This window comes from Canis lupus, chromosome 15 (genome assembly GCF_011100685.1).
Source record: "Canis lupus familiaris isolate Mischka breed German Shepherd chromosome 15, alternate assembly UU_Cfam_GSD_1.0, whole genome shotgun sequence".
Lineage (NCBI taxonomy): Eukaryota > Metazoa > Chordata > Mammalia > Carnivora > Canidae > Canis > Canis lupus.
The window spans coordinates 14,207,123-14,232,350 of NC_049236.1; the positions used below are offsets into that span (position 1 = coordinate 14,207,123).

The window sequence follows — 25,228 nt, forward strand, 5'->3', positions numbered from 1 at the left end:
AAATCAAAGAGACCCTAAAGCAGAGCACCCTTATAGCTTCCCTATCACCCCTTGATTCTGATGGTACTGCATTGGTAGTGTGGGAACAGAGGTTGTACATTTACCAGCGGATTGTTAAAGCGTTCCACAACCTTGGCTCGCTTCTTAATGGACATTGTGCCATCCAAGCGGACATATAAGTACCTGAAGGGGAATCCAAAGATCAAAACACAAGAAGGTGCAGAGCCCTGCTACTAAAGGAACTAAACAATGCTTGAGGCTATTTGTGTACAGCCTGGGGCCCTAAACTCCCAAAGGGACAGGCAGGGAGCTAGGGCCCAGGACTCTGTTCACTGGGATTACCTGAAGGACTAGGGGGCTATTCTGCTTAGAGGTGGAACTGGGACCATCACAGAAATAAAACAACAGATGTTTTCTGGGAAGCTCCTCCCATACCCACATCTTGGCCCATATCCACCAGTCAGAACACCAACTCTTCCTAGCAGGACAGTTGGGGAGGCACCACTTTAGTAAACCAATTAGGCTCTTTCCTACCTTCGGGCCCGACAGAGCTTCTCAAAGAGGTCCAATGTCTGAGTGTAATTGGACACCAGCACTACTTTGTCACTGCTGCGGCTTCGGGTCACTGCCAGAATGTAATCAAGGACCAGCATCTTACCTGGAGAAGTCAGCAAGCATTAGTCCTCAACAGGCCATCCCAGTGCCCCAGGAATCTTACTCTTGATATCAAGCCTTGAGGCAAGGATACATCAGCACAAAGAGACAATCTCCCACCCTCCCCGAAAGGAGCCCAAAGACTGGCTTACCTGACAGCTGGGGCTCTAGTGCCTTGGCGCTATAAGTAGGGGGGAATATTTCCAAAGCACCTTCAAAGCCATCCTCCTCTTCCACACACTTGTCATAGATTAGAGCTGGATCTGAAAAACAAAAACAAAACACAAAATGCCAGTTATGATGCTTTCGGGAATTTCCACTTCAATGTTCATGGGAACCCCCTCTAGAAGCCTACTCAGCAGACCTTCCTCAGCCCCAGACTTGCTTGGGCCCAAATCCCAGGATACAGTCCGTTCCATCTGGACAATCCTGCTCACTAGTTAGTGTGTTCTCCCAACAAAAACGGAACTATACCAAGAGAGGGCAAGGTTTGCTAATTTTCTTCCTAACATTTTATTATGTACATATGCATGCACAGACGCATACAGAGTCTCACATACACAAGCATCGGTTGGGCAGAGGATAAGGTAAACTTTCCCAAACAAAGGGTCTGGTTTACGGAGTACACAATGTAGGGTTCATACCTCGGGAAGGGCTAGAATCACATGTGGCCTTTATGAGGACTCTAAACAAATTTGGAAGATGCCTGAACCATATAGGAGCCTATCCTTCCTTACGTACTCTTAGAGGACCTCAGGACATGGACCCAACTCACGATTACAAAGCTTCTTTAGTAAGGTGATGGAAGAAAGGGAAGACACAGTCATCTTGCCCTCACGCAACTCTTCTGCTGGCTTGGCCTGTTTCAGAAACCTCTTGTATAATTCAGTCTGAAGGGGTGTCAGCCTGAAAAAAGAACAGCTGGGTCAGTGGGAAAGGCTGGACCACACTTCAGCCCTGAAGACACCATGAAAGCCCAGCCAGGCTCAAAGGCTGAGCTTTTTTTTTACACACTCACTCTATACCCCCTCCTCAGTTGAGTTCAGTACCTACAACAAACCACCTGCTCAATCTTCACAGGCAGGTATTTAGAAAGGATATCAGATGTCCTCCGTATCAAACACCTAGGAAGACAGGGTAAAAAGACAAGAGGCTGGTAAAAATGCCATATTAACTACTGGAATAAAAGCTACCACCCAAAGAATCCAAAAGACTACCTTTGGATGTCAGAGAACCACCAGCCCTATGGCAAAGAAAACTTTTTTTTTTTTTAAGATTTTATTTATTTATTCATGAGAGAGAGAGAAAGAGAGGGGCGCAGAGACACAGGCAGAGGGAGAAGCAGGCTCCATGCAGGGAGCCCGATGCGGGACTCGATCTTGGAACTCCAGGATCATGCCCTGGGCTGAAAGCAGGCACTAAACTGCTGAGCTACCCAGGGATCCCCCTGGCAAAGAAATCTTTATGAGGGTCTCAGTCATGGGAACAAAGACCCTTTCAAACAACCTACCTTACATTGACAACGCTTTGTCTTCCTCTTCAAAAGTTTAGCTGGTCTTCAAGAGAAGGCCAAGACCTCCCACTGAGTCTGGTGCTCAGACAGGGAAAGCAAGCTGCAAACCACTAAATCCTTAGGGGAGTTTTTGTTTGCATTTGCCCAAATACCACTTGGCCCAAGGTTCAAAGAAACTAAGCTCATACCTCCTAGCAGACTAGGAAGGACAGGGATTAGACACCTAAGGAGTAGCTGCTAAGAACGCAGTGATTCTCTTTCCTACCATCTAAAATTGGGGGGGAGGGGAGGAGACAGGACCCCAGGATATAAACCATCAAGTGTATTACCTACAACAGAGGAGTCCCAGATGTACTTGTCCCCTGGATTATGTGGACACTATGGAAAAGCCTTCTTAGTCTGGGAGCCACATCCCTCCTTCAGATCTATTTCTAACTGTCAAAGAAGGCTATGCGGCCTGAGAAGGGAAGGCTGGTGCTTTAACTCTGAGACCAATTGACAGGAAGCTTTGCTCAGGGAATCTAGCGACATCAGAGAAAAGCTTCCTCAATATGATGCTAAGCAGCCCCAAACCAGATAAAAGAACCTAGGCCAGGAAGAAAGCAAGGACTTGGCCTGCAAGACACCTCCATTTATTCAGTGACCCTGATCAGGGCACAGATCCCACTCCCTAGAATCCCAGCCCTTATAGGCCAAGGCCCCGAAAGATTGGACTTGGATGGTTGAGTAGGCAATTCTGATGACCTAACTTGGGGGAAAGTCCTGAAGAAAGGTGCTGCTGCCTAGCCCAGCCCCCACCCTGCCATTACCTATTCACAATGCTGGTGAGCTCCCGCAGCCGCTCTTCGCCTAGCTGTCTGTCCGCCTCACTGGCAGCTGCATCTCGACCCTTCAAAATTGGCAATTCGAAATGCTTCTTGAACTCATGGGCAGTTCCTAAGACAAGAGAAAAGGGAAAATTAAAGCATTAAAGAATGTAAAAAGAGGGAAGACTCGTTCTTTTCCCTCCTCGCTTGTAGTCACGCTGTGCCAGCCACGCACTCCCATGGGGCATGTTTCACAAAATGGAAGAAATCAAGGACTTGCTGCTCATGGCCAGGCAAAGGATGCCAAACCTGTCAAGATCAAGAAACATATGAGTAAAGTGAAGTTTAGAGTTTGTTGGAGCAGATACCTTTATATCTTGGTCATCACATACAAAGAGAAGACAGAGAAACTGAAGCAATCCCTGTCCCTAGGTTTGGCAGTCAAAGAGCTGAAATGAACCTAACACAGTGATCTGAACTATACTAAAATTTTAAAAATTAAAAAAAAAAAAAAGAATGTAAAAAAGGAATGATTATCTCACTGCCAATAATGACAGACTACTTTGTTATAGACCACCTTCCTGTCAAGAACAAAGCTGGACAATTACAGGCAATTTTGTTTGAACGGATCAGAGAGCTAGCAAAGCAAGTGGGGACTGAAAGGCCTCAGAGACAGATTAACATTCAAATACATACCTAATTACATTAAATATAAGTGGACCAGATAATCCAATTAAAAGACAATTGTCAGACTGGATTTTTTTAAGATTTTTTACTTATTTATTCATAGAGACACAGAGAAAGAGAGAGAAGAGGCAGAGATACAGGCAGAGGGAGAAGCAGGCTCCATGCAGGGAGCCCAACGCGGGACTCGATCCTGGGTCTCCAGGATCACACCCCGGGCTGCAGGCGGCGCTAAACCACTGCACCACCAGGGCTGCCCTGGAATTTTTTTTAAAGCCCATCTATAGGCTGCTTGTAAGAGATGAAGTAGCATGAACCAGTGCAATGAATGAATGATACCTGCTACAACAGGTGGATGGATGGATGTACAATGAAGTACTGATACCTGCTACAACAGGTGGATGTGATGGATGAAACATCACATACACTAAGTAAAAGTGAGATGCAAAAGGTCACATACTGTATGGTCCATTTATATGAAATGTCAGAATAGGCAAGTCCACGGAGACAGAGCAGACTGGCGACTGTCAGAGTTTGAGGGAAAGGAGAGATAGGCAGTGACTGCTACTGAGTACTGAGTTTTCTTTTGGCCAGGAATAAAAAAGTCAGGTATCTCACAAATGAGGATCTCCAGTGGCCAATAAATACAATAAAAGGTGTTCAATTTATTCAACATTAGGCAAATGGTATCAGGTATCACCGAAAACCCACCTAATGACTAAAATTTTTAAAAATCTCTCAAGATAAATAGTGGTCATGATAGAGAGCAGAGGTCGGCAAACTACAGCCGTGGGCCAGCCATTTGTTTCTTTAAATAAAGTTTTATTAGAACACAACCACGTCCATTCATTTACATTCTATGGCTGCTTTCTTGCCATAGTAGCAGCGCTGAGTAGACAGTATGGCCTGCAAGTCTAAAATACTATTTAGCCACTTAAGAAAAAATTTGCTGACCCCTGACATAGAGCTACTGGAATTCTCTTATACTACTGGCATAATCACTACTAGAGCTGAACACAGGGATCCCTGGGTGGCGCAGCGGTTTAGCGCCTGCCTTTGGCCCAGGGTGTGATCCTGGAGACCCGGGATCGAATCCCACGTCGGGCTCCCGGTGCATGGAGCCTGCTTCTCCCTCTGCCTGTGTCTCTGCCTCTCTCTCTCTCTCTCTCTCTGATTCATCAATAAATAAAAAATTAAAAAAAAATAAAATAAAATAGAGCTGAACACATGCATAGCATATGACCTAGCAATTCCACTTGCAGGACAGAGAATGCATATTTACACAAAAGAAATGTACATTATGCTCAGGTAAAGACATACAAGAATGTTCACAGCAACATTATTCAAAAGAATGAAAAACTGGAAACTCAACTGTCCATCACCAGAACACACAAAAAATATTATAGTATATTCATAAAAATGGAATAGTATAAGGGGATGTGCGTGGCTCAGTTGGGTTAAGTATCCAACTCTTGATTTCAGCTCAGGTGGTGATCTCAGGGTTGTGGGGTTGAGACCCACATCAGGCTTGTGCTGGGCATGAAACCTGCTTAAGATTCTCTCTCCCTCTACCTTCTGCTCCCCTCTCTCAAAAAACAAACAAAAGAAGAGATTAGTATACAAAGAAAAAAATTAACTGCCAGGAGCAACAACATGGATGAATCTCATAAACATAATGTTGAACAAAAGAAACAGGAATATATACTGTATATTATTTAGCCAAGGAATATATACTGTATTATTCCATTTATATAAAGTCAAAAATAGGCAAAAACCAATCAGGTGTCAGAAGAGTGTGCTTCCCAGGGAAAAGGAGAGAACAGTGATTAGAAGAGGGTGCTGCTAGGAGCACCCGGGTGGCTTGATTGGGAATCTGACTCTTGTTTTGGCTCAGGTCACAATCTTAGGGTACTGGGATCAAGCCCCCACACTGGGCTCCACATTTAGCACGGAGTCTGTTTGGAATTCTTTTTCTCCCTCTCCCTCTGCCCCTTCCCACTTGTGTTCACTTGCTCACTCTCTCTAAATTAGTAAATAAAATATTAAAAAAATGGGGAGGTACTCTACTGCAGAGATGGTGGCAGTAATTGATCTGATAGTGGTTACACCAATGTGTTAACTTTATGAAAATTTTGCTACTTAGCTGGTTCTCATGTAAAGTTCTCTTCCTGAGCACTGGCAAGTTGGGGTGGCACGAACAAACCCTCCCACAGATACTTATGTGCAAGAACTACCTACCTGTGGTTGCTAAAGGCTGGGGGGAAGGGACAACGGAGTTATTGTTTAATGGGTAGCATTTCAATTCTTCAAGATAAAAATAGTTCTGGAGATGGATGGTGGTGATGGCTGCACAACAATGTAAGCATATTTAATGATACTGAGGGACGCCTGGGTGGCTCAGTGGTTAAGCATCTGCCTTGGGCTCAGGGCATGATCCTGGGCTCCCTGCATGGAGCCTGCTTCTCCCTCTGCCTGTGTCTCTGCCTCTCTATGTCTCTCATGAATAAATAAAATCCTTTAAAAAAATGATACTGAACTGTACACTAAAAGGCAGTTAACCAACAAAAACAAAAACTGTCCAAGACCAACTGCCTTAAGGCCAATGCTCTTGTGAGGCAGCTAGGCTGTGATGAGCAAAAATGCCTGGGGTAGTGTTTCCATCCCCAGCTCATTGTCACACCACATTGTGCATAGCCCCTGCCACCTCTGCAGTAGAAAAATAGCTGGACTGGGCCTTGTTGAGTTGTTCAGTAGCACCAAGGTCCCCCCCAATGGCTAAATTACTCCCTGACAAAAGCAGCCTTCCTACAAGAGTGCCTAGTGACCTACATATAACTAACATTCCCTCCTTTCTCTCTTCAGCTAGAGTTACATTCCCAAGGCCAAAGCAAGGCTCCTTTCCAATGTAGCAGACAAGGCTGGTTTCTTACCCAGAATGCCTGAATTAACAAAATGTACCAAGCTGAAATACTCAAGGAGATCATTCTGGATGGGGGTCCCAGAGATAAGCACCCGTCGGCTGGTGTTCAAGCTGTCCAGGGCCTGGTAAGTCTGATTCTCAGAGTTCTTAAGTCTGTGTCCCTGCAAGGAAATTAATTTTCACTTAGGCCTCGGCATGATGTGGAATCCCTCATGATAGCAAAGTCTTGTGTAAACAGGGAAAGAGGAATCATAAACATTACAGGTCCTAGGATCTTGGGAACTGGGTAGAGTGCAACAAGAATGAGAATTTACCTGCTTGCCTAGGGAGAAAAGTCAGGTTCAAGAGAGAGACTGTTAGTTTCCAGACCACCAGTGCTACATCCATAAAGCAAGGATTTCCTAGATTCCATTATCTACCCTCCTTTTCCCCGCCCCAACCTCCAGAGCCTTAGCAGGCTGCCTATCCTCTTCACAGACATTTAGCCATGTTCTAGACTCCTGTTTTCAGGGAATCCTCCTTCCCCATAAGCCAAACCAGCCCAGAACCTCCGGAGCCAGATGCCTTCTGGATTGGTCTACAGGCCATCTCTCAGCTGTGAGAGCTAAAGGGACTTGGCCCAGGCTCCTCCTTCCCTCTCCCTGCAGAATCCACAGCTCATATACCTAAAGAGCCTCTCCCGGGATCCCTGGGTGGCGCAGCGGTTTAGCGCCTGCCTTTGGCCCAGGGCGCGATCCTGGGGAACCAGGATCGAATCCCACGTCGGGCTTCCGGTGCATAGAGCCTGCTTCTCCCTCTGCCTGTGTCTCTGCCTCTCTCTCTCTCTCTGTGTGTGTGTGACTATCATAAATAAATAAAAAAAGTTTAAAAAAAAAAAAAAAAAGAGCCTCTCCCTGCCTCCTTTTGCAGCTGTTCCCCAATCCCTATTCTCCCTGTCACCCATCCCTCATATACACCACTGTTTTATCTCTCTTTTTTAAGCCTTTTTCAAGAGGGTTGTAAAGGACCCTATTATCTTCCCTCTTTCCCCAAGAACCACATGGGCAAGATCAGATCTGTGCCTCTTCCATCCACAGGCCCCATTTCAGCCTGTACTGAGCAAGACATTCAAAATGCAATCACCAATGAAAGAATGAACAAGTCAGCATGCCCCCCCTCTGGTCAGCCTTGTACAATGGAATTAAACACAGACTCTTTACTGAACCTCCTGTCTCTAGGATCAGGTCCAAGCTCATTACTTTAGCATTTCTCAGTAAGACCCCAACTAACTTCTCTGACAATTCTCCACAGCTGGTCTTAGTCCAAGAAGCTATAACTCTTCATGCTGGATTTCCTTAGGTCTCTTTGCCCATGCCATTTCTCTGCCCAGAATTCTCTCCCACAGGCCAATTCCTCAAAGGTCATCTCCTTTGCAAAGCCTTCCTCAATGACCCCAGCTCGTTGGTCTCTCCCACTTCCTCACTCCTATGGCGCTCCGTACATAATAGTTGTTTGCTGAATCTTTTCAAAGTGCCAGGCACTGTACTAATAGGAAGCACTTCCCTTATATTCTCTTCTGTAATCCAGATAACAATCAGATGAGTGGGAATTGTAATACCTATTTTAGAGAAAATGAAGGTCAGAAAGGTGAACAGTTTTCCAAAATCACACTGGTAGTAAATAGCAGAACTAGGATTTGAACTCAGGTATGTGTGGTTCCAAGCACTTGTACTACTCTGTCTCTCATCTACTGCTATATATACTAGAGACTAATCATACTCTACTATACTTATAAATCTTTTTTTTTTAATTTTTTTTTTTTATTTATTTATGAGTCAGAGAGAGAGAGAGAGAGAGAGAGAGAGGCAGAGACATAGGCAGAGGGAGAAGCAGGCTCCATGCACCGGGAGCCTGACGTGGGATTCGATCCCGGGTCTCCAGGATCACGCCCTGGGCCAAAGGCAGGCGCTAAACTGCTGCGCCACCCAGGGATCCCCATACTCTACTATACTTAATCTCCTCAGCTAGACAGGAACTTTTTTTTTTTTTTAATTTTTTTTTTAATTTTTTTTTTTTTTATGATAGCCACAGAGAGAGAGAGAGAGAGGCAGAGACATAGGCAGAGGGAGAAGCAGGCTCCATGCACCGGGAGCCCGGTGATGTGGGATTTGATCCCAGGTCTCCAGGATCACACCCTAGGCCAAAGGCAGGCGCCAAACCGCTGCGCCACCCAGGGATCCCTAGACAGGAACTTCTTAAAGCAGAAATCATGTCGGGCGGCCCCGGTGGCTCAGCGGTTTAGCGCTGCCTTCAGCCCAGGGTGTAATCTGGAGACCCGGGATCGAGTCCCACATCGGGCTCCCTGTATGGAGCCTGCTTCTCCCTCTGCCTGTGTCTCTGCCTCTCTCTGTCTCTCATGAATAAATAAATAAAATCTTAAAAAAAAAAAAGAAAAAAAAGAAAAAGAAACCATGTCAGATTTGCCTCTATATAATTTGGTGCATAGGACAGAAAACTGTTCAGTAAATGTCTGTTGAATGAAATGAATGAATGAATAATCAGTATTGCTATTAAAGAAGAATTAGGCATAGAATTTCAATCTTTAAAACTGACTGCATGGGGCAGCCCGGGTGGCTCAGCGGTTTAGCGCCGCCTTCAGCCCAGGGCTTGATCCTGAAGACCCAGGATCGAGTCCCACGTCAGGCCCCCTGCATGGGGCCTGCTTCTCCCTCTGCCTGTGTCTCTGCCTCTCCCTCTGTCTCTCATGAATAAATAAATAAATAAAATCTTAAAAAAATAAAAAAATGACTGCATGTTGTATACCTAAAACTAGTGCAATGTTATATATCAATTACATCTCAAAAAATATTTAAGACATCCAAAACAAATTAAAAAACTAAAAATGACTAGAGGCTATAAGCACTAGCCCTGAAGGAGAGAAGGCTCAGATCTGGAGCCCAAGAGGGAAATGAAACTTGTGAGGAAATTACCCAAAAGACCCTAGGGAAATAGGTGTCAACAACTGGGTCCCCCTAAACTGAAGCTCCCTGAGGGGAGGCATCATGGGACCCCCAGGACCTGACACATAATAGGCACTTAATAAATAATCCAGTAAATGAACTGAGCTGACACATTATCCTTGTGGGTCTCTGTGGAAGGGAAAGCCAATCCCAGCTCCTTATGAGAATACCCAGACTTCAGACCCACCTCCTTCCACTATCACCCAGAGATTTAAAACCCAAACTCTCTGGAGTGGCTGGCTGGTTCAGTCAGAGGAATGTGCTCTTCTTGATCTCATGGTCATGATTTCAAGTCCCACACTGGGTTTAGAGATTGCTTAAAAATAATATTTTATAGAAGGAGAAACAGGCATCCCTGTGGGGATCCTGATGGGGGACTCGATTTCAGGACCCCAAGATCACACCTGAGCCAGATGCTTAACCACTGAGCTAGCCAGGTGCCCCTCTTTTTTTTTTTTTTCAAGTAGGCTCCACATCCTGTGCAGAGCCCAATGAGGGGCCCAAACTCATGACCCTGAGATTAAGACCCAAGCTGAGATCAAGAGTTGACGCTCAACCAAGTGAGCCACTCAGGTGCCCCAAAAACAAAATCTTAAAAATAAATAAATAAATAAAACCCAAACTCTGACAATTCAGCAAATCAAATATTTGGCCAGATGAAAAGTTGCCAGAGCTCTTATTAATAAGCTGCTGCTGAATTTCAGTTCTGGCAGAGTTCTTCACTTATTCTTTCTGAAAACAATAAACAATGCCACAATTAAATACCACTTTTCTCTCTGACACATGAGCCCTACGAGCAATATTCTTGTTTTTTATGTATTTCCCCACCATGTTTCTTCTGACCTGCTGTGTGTTCTAGCTCTTCTAAAGGAACATATATGGATCTGGATAAGGCACACAGGGCCAGTCCTCCCATACCTAAGCCAGACTTCCCACACCAAGTTTTGGGTTATATCCAAGGGATAAGAGCCAGGTCTTAAAATCTCAGGCCTGGATTCAAGTCCCACCTCACTTGGTCCTGACAGGGGGAAACTGGGCAAGTCATCACACTTCTCCTAACCTCTAAAACTGAGATGATGATGATAATGACAATGTCAATCCCTCACCTATTCATCTACTTTACAAAATGCTTCCATAGATCTCTCTTGATCTGGATCATATTCTTTTCAGGTTGACCCTATGCCATCTAGTACACAGAAGTAACTGAGACCTTGAGCAGTCTCACCTGCACAGTATCCTTATAAGTGGCAGCCAAGGCTGACCCCAAGTCTTCTGACTTGCCCTAACTCACACTACTATAGGGATAAGAAGATTTTGTGTGCCAGAGAGAAGCACTGGAGGTACTGGGAGGAAGCACTGTGGGTACTGGGAGAAGGAAAGCCTGGGGCAGCATCTTCCCTCTCCAGGGTCCAAACCTGAGAAAGTCCTCTTAGAGTAAGCTATCTTTCCAAACTGGCTTCCTCATATCTCTCACAATTGACAAACTGCTGATGAAAATAGGTAGATGTGGGGTGCCTGGGTGGTTCAGTCAGTTAAGTGTCTCTCTTCAGCTAAGGTCATGATCCCGGGGTCCTGGGATTAAGCCCCGCGTTGGGCTCCCTGCTCAGCAGGAAGTCTGCTTCTCCCTCTTCCTGATGCTCACGCTCTCTAACTTGCACTCTCCCCGTCTCTCTCTCTCATAAATAAATAAATAAATAAATAAATCTTTAAAAAAATAAAAAAGGTAGATGAGTAAATGGGAGGGCCAGGATGCTGCAATGTGGCAAGAAGCAGCCTGGTCCCTTGTGCCCTGCAGAGTCAGCTCAGAAAGCAGGACAGAATGAGAAAGAAACACTACAGAGCAGAAGGAAATCTAGATTGGCCACGGCCTTGAACTTCATAGGGTTATCATACATGTAACCCACCTCAACCTGCTAAATCCTTTATTCTTACCAGAAAGAACAGTCCATCAAAGTGTTAGAAGTTGATACACATGCCCAACAATGACAGACTCTTCATTAAAGACAAAAGCACAATAAGGAAAGAGATCATAACTAGCAAGCATGGCATCCCAAAAGTCCCTTAGATATTGAGCTAATCCATAGTTTCCAGAGCACAGTCAAGCTTGCCAAACAGCTGACAAAGGGGACCAAGTCTTTCAGCCACCCCTCCACTAAAGCCCCAGGGGTGTGCAGAGTGGCCTTCACTCTTCCCAAGAGGCGCAATGATAGCAGCCTCAGAGTACCTAAGCACCCTGAAAACCTGGAGAATTCTTTATAATGGGAAGCTCCCAGTCACCCTCATTCCTTTCCAAGTAGTAGCATCTCTACCACCATTCATGCATTGTGGTGGAAAAGGCTAGAAAATAATTATTACCATGTTTCTCTTTGTCCCATACAATTTATACAGACTATAAGGTGTATGGACTGTCCACACTAGACTTCCCTGTTTCTGTTCACATGCATCTCCCCAGCCTCGAACAAAAAAATAACAGGGCCTGGATGGCTCAGCCTGCATGGCTCAGCGGTTTAGCGCCACCATCAGCCTAGGGCGTGATCCTGGAGACCTGGGATCAAGTCCCATATCAGGCTCTCTGCATGGAGCCTGCTTCTCCCTCTGCCTGTGTCTGTCTCTCATGAATAAATAAATAAATAATCTTAAAACAAAGCAAAACAAAAAAACCAAAAACCAAAAACCAAAACCAGAGTCTTATGACAATTACCAAAGTCTTATGACATACCAGGCACTGTGTGAAGAGCTTTCCCTCATTCACCTCATTTAATCCTCACAATAATCCCATGAATATTATTTCAAGGATTATTATAAATATTATTATCCCACTTTACTAACTCAGAAACAGAGGCTCAGGTGGTTTATTTTTTTTAAAGATTTTATTTATTTATTTATTCATGAGAGACACAGAGAGAGAGAGAGAGAGAGAGAGAGAGGCAGAGACATAGGCAGAGGGAGGAGCAGGCTCCATGCAGGGAGCCTGACATGGGACTCGATCTCTGGTCTCCAGGATCACGCCCTGGGCTGAAGGCAGCACTAAACCACTGAGCCTCACCGGGGCTGCCCCGCTCAGGTGGTTTAGCAACGAGTCAAAGTCATTTTACTGGTAATTACAAGAGCCAGAATTTGAATACAAGTCTCTCTGACTCTAGAACCTATTCCTTTAAACACTGTACTGTGTCTCTCCACCCATCCAAATCCCTCCCATCCTTCAAAGTATTTCCTTGGTCTGAGAATACTGACTGAAGGCAACAAAACCAAATAGCCCATAGTACCTCACCCTCCTTGGGAGTTCCAAGTAATGCTTAATCCCTATTGGTAGGTTGACGTCAAGGGCTCTCCCTCTCACTGTGTCCTCTAAGGCAACAAGCTCTGTCCTTAATATTCCCCAGAGACTGGGATGCCTGGGTGGTTCAGTTGGCTGAGTATCTGCTTTCATCTCCATCATGATTTCGGGGTTCTGGGATCGAGCCCAGCATCGGGTTCCCTGCTCAGAGGGGAATCTGTTTCTCTCCCTCTGCTCCTCCCCTTGAATCATCTCACTCGTGCTTTCTCAAACAAATAGAACCTTAAAAAATATATACATATGGACACCTGGGTGGCTCAGTGCTTGAGCATCTGCCTTCAACTCAGGGTGTGATCCCGGGATCCGGGATCGAGTCCTGCACTCGGCTCCCTGTGAGAAGCCTGCTTCTCCCTCTGCCTATGTCTCTGTGTGTGTGTCTCTCTCTCATAAAAAAATACATACGTCTTTAAAAAAAAACATTCTAAAAATAAATCTATATATATATGTCATATTATATACATACATACATATATTCCCCAGTAACTGATACAGCCCTTAGATGACAGTTCTTAGGACATTTCAACACTTTTTCCTACCACCCAGACTGCTGGGAGCCAAGTACCTCATCACATATGACCAGTCCAACACTTCCTTTCTGGAGGACTCCAACATGAAGGCGGAAAGTCTCATAGGAAATGATGAGGATGGGAGAAGGCACTCGGACTCCACGCTGGTTCATGAATCCTTCTACAATAGAAAACATGTCAAGGGAAAAAATCTAGAATATCTTAAAGAAAAAGAGTTTGCCGATTCTTTAATTTTGCCTGGAAATAACTATCTCCACTATTTTCCATGGGAATTCTCTTCCACCCCCCTCATTGCCCTCAGCCTGCTGGCCATCAGTGAGCATATATACAAGAAAGGAGCAAGTTGTATGGAAGAGTACAGCCAACTCTATTAAGGCTCCATACCTAGCTTTTGGTCTATCTCGTCCTTAGAGCCTCCGTCAATGGCCAGAGGTTGGATCCTCCCTCCAAGCCATTTCCCGACTTCATTGTACCAGTTCTTCACCAGGCTGGAGGGTGACACCACCACTGCCTTGTCAATTTCTGGTTTGCACTCTGGACTCTGGCGCAAAAGCGTCCATATCAACGTGATGCACTGCAGCGTCTTGCCCAGGCCCATCTCATCAGCCATGATGCAGCCGTGGCTGCCAGGGATACGCCGACTGGTGACACACTCCCATAGGAACTTTACTCCCTGGGGAATAACAGCATTCAGGCCACTTTGGTACCCACACTGGTGCTGCCCCAGGGATGGCAGCCTCCCATCCCATACCTCTTTCCCCCCAGTCCCTTTTACCTCTCTCTGATGAGGCCGCAAGACCTTACTGAGAATAGGATCCACAACCACATGAACAGGGAGTTTTTCCCTAAGAAAACACAGCAAAGAAAACATGTAGCTCAGACATGTGCAAGGATACGCCCTTAGGAAGTTGTATCCTGCTGACCCAGAGGCCACAGAGGCAGCTGCCTAAGAGAGGACTTTTGTGGCCTGATAATCATACCATAGCAAATTTTTGCTCTAGGAGTTAGAAAGTGAGGAGAGGGTTCCCTATGTCATCAATCCCTCCAGCTTCCCTGAGCAAGCTTGGCAAGAAGATGAACACCCACCAACTAAACATGCCCACAAACTCTTTGCTACACATTCTCCTTCCCCACCTAACCCACTCTCTGGATGGTGGTACAGTGGTCATGACAGCACTCTGAATACATGCCAGTCCCAAGGAAAAAAATCACACCAAAATGCCCTCTGCCCTTCCAGGTACGTGCACTTAACAGAAGACTAGACCTGCCCAAGAAATACCAATGTACATACTTGTCAAGCTTCATCTGGTCATGGGCGCTCAGTGGGGGAGGCTCGTACAAAACCAAGGCACCTTCTTCCAAGGGGTCATGGAGGGCCCGGCGGACCCCAGCCCTTTTGAGGCCCAATGCCCGAAAGCCCAGGGGACCTAGAAACCAACAATCTGTCACCTGAGCCTCTGTATTGAAGAGATCACTAGGCCCAGCTCAAATGCCTATCCTTCACATAACCTTTCCTAAGCTTGCACATGACCTTCTCTCTTCCAGAACCTCTCCAAACCTAGCTGGGCACCTCTATCTATTATCCTAGTCTGCCTCAGATTAGCGTTTTTCACATCTTACTTATCCCATTTAACTATAAACTTGTGGAGGGCCAGGTCTTGTTCATCTCAAATCAATCCTAGAAAGGTCTAAAACTCAAAGAGGCCTTTGAAGATGAAGAACTCTTAGGAGTTGGCCTCCTCCCTCCCCAGCCCGTTTTAGCACTATGCTAGGTCTTACACAGGCCAGGGAAAAACTCTGTGGAACCCAGGCCTCAGTCAACCTCAGAAACAAGATGCTACTAAATTCACTCAGACTGAATGAAGCCTGGGCCCATCAGCCACCAGGGCCCGCCCCCAGGAGCTTCCCAAGTATTGGCATATCCCACCAAGAGGAGGAGGGGCAGTTAGTCCTGGCAGCTCTTGCTGAAGCTATCAAACACAACCTTCATGCAGGCCTCTGGAGTGTTACCCCACACATTGTCACCACTGGGCTGGCATCTTCAATTCCAAGGTAAGCGTATATTCACAAAAACAGAGGTTTTAAATTATTCAGATACATTCAAACATGATTGATTCAAAAAACAGAAAAGTCTCCATTTTTACCTTGATAATTTGGAATGGGGATTTTAAAAGGCTTTGACAAAATGCTTCGAATAAACGCTTCCTAAAAAAGAAACAGGGATTCAGGACTGATTAGAGATGTTCTAGGATATTTTTACAAATGCAGTCTAAAATGCCTATTTAGGGGTACCTGGGTGGCTGAGTCAGTTGAGCATTTGACTCTTGGTTTCAGTCGGGCCATGATCTTGGGGTCGTGGATCAAGCCCCACATCAGGCTCTGTGCTCAGTGGAGAGTCTGCCAGAAATTCTCTCTCCTCCCCTCCCTCTCTCCCTCTCCTACTTGCACACACTTTCTTGCTCTCTCTAAAGTAAGTAAACCTTAAAAATAATTTTTTTAGGGATCCCTGGGTGGCGCAGCGGTTTGGCGCCTGCCTTTGGCCCAGGGCGCGATCCTGGAGACCGGGGATCGAATCCCACGTCGGGCTCCCGGTACATGGAGCCTGCTTCTCCCTCTGCCTGTGTCTCTGCCTCTCTCTCTCTCTCTCTCTGTGTGACTATCATAACTAAAAAAAAAAAAAAAAAAAAAAATTTTTAAATAAAATGCCTATTTTTAAAAAAATTTTTTTAAGATTTTTATTTATTCATGAGAGACAGAGAGAGAGAGACAGACAGACAGAGACAGAGACAGAGACAGATACAGGCAGAGAGAGAAGCAGGCCCCATGCAGGGGGCCCAATGTGGGACTTGATCCCGGGGCTTCAGGATCACCCTGGGCCGAAGGCAGGCGCTAAACCACCGAGCCACCCAGGGATCCCCCTAAAATGCCTATTTAAAGGTAATACATTCAGAGCATTATATTTTGATTACATCTCACTCAGATGCATCTAGAACAGAAGGAAATGTACTCCATTATTAGGTTATTAGGTTTTATACAACAGTTTTCATCTTTAAGGCTTTACATACAATTCTACAAATACTCAGGGACAGCAAAGTACCACTGGCAAGTGCCCAGCTTCCGTCAGCCACAAGGCTTAGACTCGTTTGTTCATAAAAGGCCATGCCAACAAGGACAACTAACTATTCCCTAGGGTACAGCACCTTAAGAAGAAAGCACCACACACTTACCCAACCCCAGTACTAACAACTCCAATGTCTGGATACAACCACTCTCCTACAGGGCTACATCTTCCCAGGCATACATCACATTTCTTTTGTTGTAACAGTTCTGCCTATTGCATCTAATTACTACATCAGCCTCCTTGGGAACTAACTAGACCTTCAAAAAATAGCAGCAGTAACAGGAACAGTATTATTATTAAATAATATTAACAACAGCAAAAATGACAACAGTCATGATGACTATAACAGTGTATAACAGGTGCAGTGCTAAGCACTCGAGATGCCCGCATTCAGGATGCCATTGAATCCTCACTACCAGCACTATGAGGCCCATTATTACTGGTATCTCCACTGTACCAGATGGGCATATTGAGACTGAGTGGTTAAGTCACTGTCCCCAGTCACAGGGCCATGACGGGTGCAGGACTTTCCTGGTTTCCAGGACCCTTACTTTAACCAGTGGGCAGTATGGCCTCCTAATCCAACCTGTTTAAGTACAGCCATATGGATCAGCCCAGAGTCAGCATCTTCTTGCCATGGGAAAGCACAAGAGAGGGAACATGAGAAAGAGGATAGGAGAAGGCCAAAAAATCACCAAAAGAAAAATGGGACAAGGGTGCCAAGAAGTAGACATACATAGGTCGTAGAGAAGAGTGGCCTTGCTGCCTCCACCTCAGGGCCTACAGAAGCCTCTGTGCCAGCACCTCAGCCTGGAACCAGCACTGGACTATGGGGCTGGGGCTGAAGAGCAGGCAGGGGAGTCCAAGCACCAGCTCCTGGGGTAACTCTGACAGCTCCCATCAACATTCTGGTCTTCTGGTCTATAGATCTCTGAGCTCTTTGGGGAATTACAATGGTCTGTGAACCTCTACAAAACAAGAGCTGAAACCCAAGAAAGCAAGGAGAAAATAAGAACAGAAACCCTAAAGGTAGTTTTAATGTAAATACATTATTATTGGAAAAAGAAATAATGAAAAATATTACCCTCAAGCAAAATGGTAGTTTAACAAGGAAAAAGCAAACCTATCTTGCCCTGAACTTTGTACCTTTTTATTCCGACCCATTTCTACAAAGATTATAAATTTCTAGAAACTCAGCGTACTTTTTTAAGATTTTATATATTTGAGAGAGAGACAGAGAGCATGAGCCTAGAAGGAGAGGGAGAAGCAGGCTCCCTACTGAGTCGGGAGCCCGATGCAGGGCTCAATCCCAGGACCACGACATGAGTCAAAGGCAGACACTTAACTGACTGAGCCGCCCAGGCCCCCAGAAACTCAGTGTACTTTAAATAGGAAAAATATAATTAATATATTTGATAATCTACTAGAAGATAGAAAAATAATGTGGAGAACTGACCATGACATAAATAACATGATGGGGGAGGGGGATCAAAGAAAGGCCCAAATTGTTTGCCTATTTCTTTGCAGCTGGATGAAATCTTATATTGACTATTTTTAATTACTGTGATTATTCTATCTATGAATGGCAATGATAATGAGAAGCTTGTATATGAACAATGCTAACGCAAAGCCACCCTTAAGTCTAAAGAGAGGAAAAGGATGGGGCACCTGGGTGGCTGCTGGTTGAGTGTAGCTTCTTGATTTCAGCTCAGGTTGTGATCTCAGGGTCTTGGAGTCACTGCATTGCATCTTTTGCATTGTCACTGCATCATCTGCATCATCAGGCTCCACCCTCAGCAGGGAGTCTGCTTCTTTCCTTCTCCCTCTGCCCCTCCCCTAGCTCTCGCATGCATGCTCTCTCAAATAAATTAATTAAACAAACAAATAAGGAAAGGAAAGAGAATTCCTATCTAATTTGGCTTCAATACTAAAACTGAAGTATTATTTTTTAAAGTTTTTTTTTTTTTAGTAATCTCTACTCCCAACATGGGGCTTGAACCTATAACCCCTGAGATCAAGACTGTCATGCTCCACTGACTGAGCCAGCCAGGCGCCCCCAAAAAAGGAAATATTATTTTCAAAATTGTCAACATAGAAGGCTAGATTTGAGGCTCTGAGTAGCCAAGAATTTAATTTAAAAAGCAAGACTTTGGGGACACCTGGGTGGCTCAGTGGTTTGGCGTCTACCTTAGGCTCAGGGCGTGATCCTGGGGGCCCGGGATCAAGTTCCGCGTCAGGCTCCCTGCGTGGAGCCTGCTTCTCCCTCTGCCTGTGTCTCTGCCTCTCTCTTTCTCTGTCTCTCATAATAAATAAATAAAAATTAAAAAAAAAAAAAAAAGGCAAGACTTTGAACTATAAGCTTGTGCGACCACTGTGGCAGAATGAGCATCCCTGGCCAAAAACATGAGGACACAGCCTACAAGACTTACCATGGCCAGCCTCCTGAAATCTGGTCTCATAAGATGGGCAGAGGCATGGGAAAGAGCATGCTCTTTCTTTATTTAGTTATGGAAAACTCATACCCTCCTTTCCTTCTGATAGAAGGGGGAGAGCAACCACCTTCCCCACCAAGGTCAAAGGTTCCCTTTTCTGGACGTTCACTCTATCAGTTCTGCCCCATGTCTCCTGTATCTCAACCTCTCCCTCTCCACTGGGTCTTTCTCATCAGCATTTAAAACAAGTTTAACTCTCTCCTGTCTTATAAACAAAAATTCCTTTGAGGCCCCTGGGTGGCTCAGTCGGTTAAGCATCCGACTCTTGACTTCAGCTCAGGTCATGATCTCAGGGTCCTGGGATGCAGCTCCATGCTCGGCAGAGAGTCTGTGATTCTCTGTCCCTCTCCCCCTGTGCACACACTCTCTCTCTCTAAAATAAATAAATTTTGGGACGCCTGGGTGGCTCAGTGGTTGAGTGTCTGCCTTTGGCTCAGGATGTTATCCTGGGGTCCTGGGATCGAGTTCCACATTGGGCGCCCCACAGGGAACCTGCTTCTCCCTCTGCCTATATCTTTGCTTCTCTGTGTCTCATGAATAAATAAATAAAATCTTTAAAAAATAAAATTTTAAAAAACAAAAGCAAAGATTCCTTTGACCTCTTATCTCCTCCCCTTCAAACTTCTAGAAAGAGTTGTCTGTCTCCCCTTTTTAATCTTCCACTCCTCTGAAATGACTCTAAGATCACCAATGGCCTACATGACCTAAATTCCAGTGGACGTGTTTCTATCCTTATCTGGCTAGACAAAGCTGGTTATTCTTCTCAAATATTCTCTGCCTTTGACTACCATGACACCACTTTCCCACTATTCTGCCTCTCTAGGACCTCATGCTCAGTCCCCTGATAAGCTCTTCTTTGTCTACTTAACCTCCTTAAATGTCAGTGTTCCTCAGGGCTTGCCCCTCAGCATCTCTGACTACACTCACCTTGACACTCCAAAAGACTTTGGAGGAGTCAACCATCATCTCTATGCTAGCGACCCCAAATCTATTTCCAGTGCCTACCTCCCTCCTAGGCTCCACAACTACCCATATTTGCAACCATCCCCAAACCTAAATATCCTATCTTACAAGGCTTCAAACTCAACACATTTATGACTAAGTGCTCATCTCCAGGGCTACACCTTATGATTTTTGTAGGCCTGAAGCACTTTTGCCTTTCAGGCCCCTTCCTCCACAGCTTTCACACAGGCTGTCCCCTCTAGCTAGAACATTGCCCACTATTTTTTACCTGGCTGACTCCTCACATCCTTGAGGACTCAACCTAATTGGCACATCCCTCAGATTCAGGTATTTCACCAACTTCCAGACTGTTAGACCCCCTGTTGTATAACACATTGCACTTGCACTTATGTCATATACTTACACGGAACTACACATCTTTTTGTTGTGGTTTTAAGATTTATTTGAGAAAAAAAACGAAAGCATGCATGCAAGGGGAGGGGCCAAGGGAGAGCGTAAATCTCAAACAGAATCTGCTTAGCATGGAGCCTGATGTCATGACCCTGAAATCATGACCTGAGCTGAAACCAAGAACTCGGCACCGAGTTACTCAGGTGCCCCATACACATCATTTTTAAAGGCTTAATAGTTAACTACATAAATGCATTTAATACATTAAACAATGTTATCACTTAGTGAATTATATAGAGTTCAACTATCACAAAAGGGATGATGAAGATAAATCAGGATAGTGGTTACCTGTCAGAATGCGAAAAGGGATGACTTTTTTTGGGGGGGGATTATGATTTGATGATATTCTAGGGCAGGATGGTGGGTTCACAGGTGTTTATTCTGTGTTTTATATCTCCCATGTTATATACATATTCCTTTGTATTTATCAAGTTTTATGTAAAAATTTTAAAATGTTTCCTGAATGTACAAATAACTAACGTCCATTACATATTCCTATCAACATATTTGCATTTTCCTTCAAAACGTCCTTATAGGGGGATCCCTGGGTTTGGCGCCTGCCTTTGGCCCAGGGCATGATCCTGGGGACCTGGGATCGAGACCTGTGTCAGGCTTCCTGCACAGACCCTGCTTCTCCCTCTGCCTGTGTCTCTCTCTTTTTGTCTCTCATGAATAAATAAATAAAATCTTTAAAAAAAAAACAAAAAACAAAACATCCTTATAAAGTAAAAACAGACTCCTGTGTCTCCCCCACTCTACCACAGTACTTCACTTGACACTAGATGTGTGGGATTTCCACACACAAGAAATTATTCAGTACCACCTCTGTGTCCTACAATTTAACTCAATTCTGACATTATCTACCTAGAGTCAGCATCAGATCCCACAAGTTAGGGGCTCAGTCCCACATGCCTCCCTCCACCACTTCAGACATCAATTCCAAATCCAGGTTGCTCCCTATGCTTTTGACCAACAGGCTATAAATCAGAGGGTCCCAACCCCTCCTAGGATTCAATTAATTTTCTAGAGCAGCTCACAGAACTCAGGAAAAGTTTACTTGCTAGATTAACAGTTTACCAAAAAGACTATAAAAGGATATGCACAGCCAGATGAAGAGACACATAGAGCAAGGTCTGGAAGAGTCCTAAGCACAAGAGTTTCTGTTCCTGTGGAGTCTGGGGCGGCCACTTCCTGGCACATGGACGAGCGCTTGTTCACCAACTCAAAAGCTCTCCAAACCTTGATCATTTGGGGGTTTTATGGAGGCTTCATTACACAGGCATTAAATACTAGCCACTGGTAGGTTGGTTCCCCTGGCAACCAGCCACAAGGTTAGTTGCTTCACAAATAAAATCTCAGGGCAGCCCGGGTGGCTCAGCGGTTTAGCGCCACCTTCAGTCCAGGGCGTGATCCTGGAAACCTGGGATAGAGTCCCACATCCGGCTCCCTGCATGGGGCCAGCTTATCCCTCTGCCTCTCTCTCTCTCTGTCTCTCATGAATAAATAAAATCTTAAAAAAAAAAAAAATCCCATTAACATAAACTCAGGTGTGGTTGAAATGGTTTTGCTTTTGTTTTTGTTTTATATATAAATAGTAAAAGACATCTTTACTGCTTTATCACCTAAGAAATTCCAAAGGTTTTTGGAGCTCCGTGCCAGAGCTCAATACCATTCTCCTCAGAAAGTTTAGTGGAAAAAGCTTTGGTGAAGCTAAGCAGATCTGACTAGTTTGTAATTCTGGGCAAATTACTTAACCCCTCTGAGACTCAACTTCTGCATCTTAAAACATGAGTTACATAAGATGATGCATAGAACCTGCCATAGTAAACATCATTTTTTATTTTACTAGAGGAAACACGTGAAAGCTGTAGGACTCCGACACTTCTTAAAGCCATATGCTGAGTGAGAGTCTGAGCTGGCATGAGGATCCTGGGTGGAACACCCTGCCACGGCCTTCCCTTTCCTATACCCTCAGGTCCTCAAGAATCCGAGCCACCGGAATCCGGTGCCCAAATAACAAGGGAGACTCCAAGTCAGGCACACATTTTGAAAAGGTCAGGCCTCTTCCAGGTTATTGAGGCTATGGTTAGACCCAAAGCCTCCACAAAAGTCTGTCTATGGGGTAGAAGCCTCTCTTGACAAAACAAGAAAGGTGCCTCCATAGGGCGCACACCTTCATCAGCAGGCTGCAATTCTGACTTACATGTTGACTACTATCCAAGGAGGGCGGTCGATTGGTTAGTTGAGTCAAAGGTTTCCGAAAAGGAGACAGGAAACACTCCTGGCTCTGAGTCCCACTGCTGGATTTCCGTTTCTTGGGAGTCTAGAAGAGTATTGGGGAAGACGAGTGAAGTCTAGATGACCACAGAGTTCACCACAGTGGCAATTAACATTTAAAACGTTTATTAAATGCCAGGCACTATGCTAAACTCTTCACGTATATTATCATGTATCATCTTCACAGCAATCTTCATAGCCATCTTATGATGTTTATTATTATTATATTTATTTAGTAGGTGAGAAAACTGGAGGTTAATGAGGTTACAGAACTTGTCTAATCTGAAGAGGGGCACTGGACAAAGTGAATAAAGAAAGCCAGTCAGCCCACACTGGAGCAGTGATGTACCTCACACTGAAAGGATTTTCAGAAGCAAACAGCACCATTTATGACCCAGCTGCACCAAGTGCTGCCCCAAGTTCAAGTCTGAGACCCACATAAGTAGCAAGAGGCAGCCTTGTTCCTTACAGGGAGAGGGACCCCCCACCTCCCCCACTGCCCCCGGCACACCAGCAGTGGTGCAACTACAGAGCAAGACCCCATAGAAACATCAAGCAAGCTTGTAGCACCTTGCCAAGGTATTTGAAGCTTCAGTGATCCTATAGGACACACCTGAAACAAACATCAGCCCCTTCACCTCTCACATACAGTCCCTGCCCAAAACTGCCTTCTAGATCTTCCTTAGCTAATCCCTTCCTCCGAAGTTCCAGTGGCTAAACCACTTACTTCTTGAACTACTCTTTCTTTCTGAAGTATATGCTGCATTATCCTATTGATATGTGTTTACATAGGTCCTACGCACAGCCAGCCCCAGAAAGCCTCAAAAGCAGGGAACAGAGCACAGGACCCAATCCACAGCAAAAGTACAGCCAGCTTGTTGCCACTGGTGAGCCATTTTTTTCCAGGGGAGCCAAAAGGCCCAACCCAATCTGTTCTTTTGCTTGGGAATCCCTTTGTACCAGAAAAATTGGGGCTACATTAGCTTCTGTAAACACTTTGAAGACAAAAGATTTTTTTTTTTATTTTGTTCAATGCCTGACACAGAATAAGCACTAAGTAAAAGTTTACTGAAAGGGGCTTCTAGAGGTAAGTAGGCTCATTCCATGAAACCCCAGAAACCAAGCCCAGGATTCCTTTCTGCCCAAACAGCCCTGTCCTATCTCCCAGAGGGCAGAGTACTCACCACTGTCCCAGGCTGCCAGTCTTCATCATCACTAGGTCTGCCTTCTGGTTTTCTCTTGGCCAGCTGGCTAGGAGCTAAGCTCTTCCTCTGTAAGGGGAAAACGGAAGCTGAGCACCCGCAGCCCGAGCCTATTAGACCCAGACACAAGGCTACCTACAGTCTCCCTTAGGCCATACTTACCATCCTGGGCTTAGGAGCATGAAACGTCAAGTACCCATCAACCAAAGGTCAAAGGCACCCAGCAGCTGAGAGCGCAGAACCAGCGCGGGTTTAAGCGATGTGCTCTATTACTGAAAGCACGGGCTGATTAAAGAGGGGGCATGGGGCACGGGTGGAGGGGATCCAGCCAGGGCCCAGAGTTCAGGCCCACACTGTGAGCGTCGGTCGCCAGTTACTGAGGCGGGAGAGCAGGCCCAGAAGTATCCAAGCAAAGGAGAGCAAAAGCCTGGGATGCGGGGAAGAGGCAGAGTGGAGCCGGGGTAGTGGTCGCGACGGTAGGGAGCAGTTGGGGGACGGGGTAGAAGTCACGGGCCGGGGAGAGGGCCCGGTGAAACCCCGAGGCCTGCGGAGGGCGAGGCGCCAGTCTGAAGCGGTTGTCCCAGGTCCGGAGCGCGGAAGCCAGGCCCGGACTGGGGGAGGCCGAGCAGGGGTCCAGGCAGGGCAAGTAAGAGAACCCGCGCCCGGGAGGGGAATACCGGGGAGAGCCGGGGAGAGCCGCAGAAGCGAGGCCGCGCCCCAGCACTCCCGCCAGAACCCTCCTCTCCCTAAAGCGCGCGTTAACAGCCGCCCGGACTCCGCGGCCCCGCCAGGCCCAGTGAATCGAACCTCCCGCGGTGCTGCCGCCGCGACACCCATTGGCTGCGTTCGATGCGTTCGGCGCTCGCGACCCGGGGAAGGGGGCGGGCCTGGCGCTGCGGCCTCCGCGGCCCGCGGCGGAGAAGGGGCTAAACCCACCCGCGAGGAGGTGGGACTTGGCGGGGTGGGCGGGGCCGGCAGAGGCGCGAGCGGTTGGGGGAGGTGGGCGGGGCGGACGGGGCGGGGCGGGGCGGGGCCGGCTGCGTCGGGCCGGGCTGGGGGCGTGGCCTCCGGTCCGCTGGGGCTGGAGCTCGGGGAGGCCGGCGGGTGTGTGCGCTGCCCGCGCGCTGAGCCCGCGGCTGTGCTGCGGCTCGGATGTCGCCACCCCGAGGGCGGCGGGAGCCTTCCGCCCCTGCCTACCTGCCGCCAGGTCCGCTCCTGCAGGGATCGCGCCCTTGGGGAACAGGATTCTTCGGTCTGGGGTTTCCTGAAGAAAGCTGCCTTTG

General features: G+C 46.2%; 1 protein-coding gene and 1 pseudogene across 4 annotated transcripts in view; one reads left to right on the plus strand and one right to left on the minus strand.

Annotated features, from left to right (window-relative positions):
• The window catches only part of RAD54L (RAD54 like), a 28,558-nt gene extending 3,814 nt beyond the window's left edge, over positions 1 to 24,744 (minus strand). The window contains exons 1-15 of one of the 4 annotated variants that reach the window (XM_038558168.1): positions 24,108 to 24,744; positions 23,928 to 24,014; positions 22,670 to 22,789; positions 15,585 to 15,645; positions 14,732 to 14,867; positions 14,216 to 14,285; positions 13,825 to 14,113; positions 13,476 to 13,600; positions 6,588 to 6,738; positions 2,977 to 3,103; positions 1,704 to 1,778; positions 1,430 to 1,560; positions 807 to 917; positions 535 to 658; positions 105 to 183 (exon numbers count right to left, since the gene is read on the minus strand). In XM_038558168.1, the coding sequence (XP_038414096.1) occupies positions 105 to 183; positions 535 to 658; positions 807 to 917; positions 1,430 to 1,560; positions 1,704 to 1,778; positions 2,977 to 3,103; positions 6,588 to 6,738; positions 13,476 to 13,600; positions 13,825 to 14,113; positions 14,216 to 14,285; positions 14,732 to 14,867; positions 15,585 to 15,645; positions 22,670 to 22,789; positions 23,928 to 24,014; positions 24,108 to 24,110 (1,689 nt within the window). In that variant the 5' untranslated portion in view covers positions 24,111 to 24,744. Of the gene's footprint in view, positions 1 to 104; positions 184 to 534; positions 659 to 806; positions 918 to 1,429; positions 1,561 to 1,703; positions 1,779 to 2,976; positions 3,104 to 6,587; positions 6,739 to 13,475; positions 13,601 to 13,824; positions 14,114 to 14,215; positions 14,286 to 14,731; positions 14,868 to 15,584; positions 15,646 to 22,669; positions 22,790 to 23,927; positions 24,015 to 24,107 lie in introns of those variants that run through there. The other 3 variants (XM_038558169.1, XM_038558171.1, XM_038558170.1) reach the window with 3 other exon arrangements.
• Positions 1,723 to 3,763, plus strand: LOC119869285 (annotated as a pseudogene).
• Positions 24,745 to 25,228: the final 484 nt, after the last annotated feature.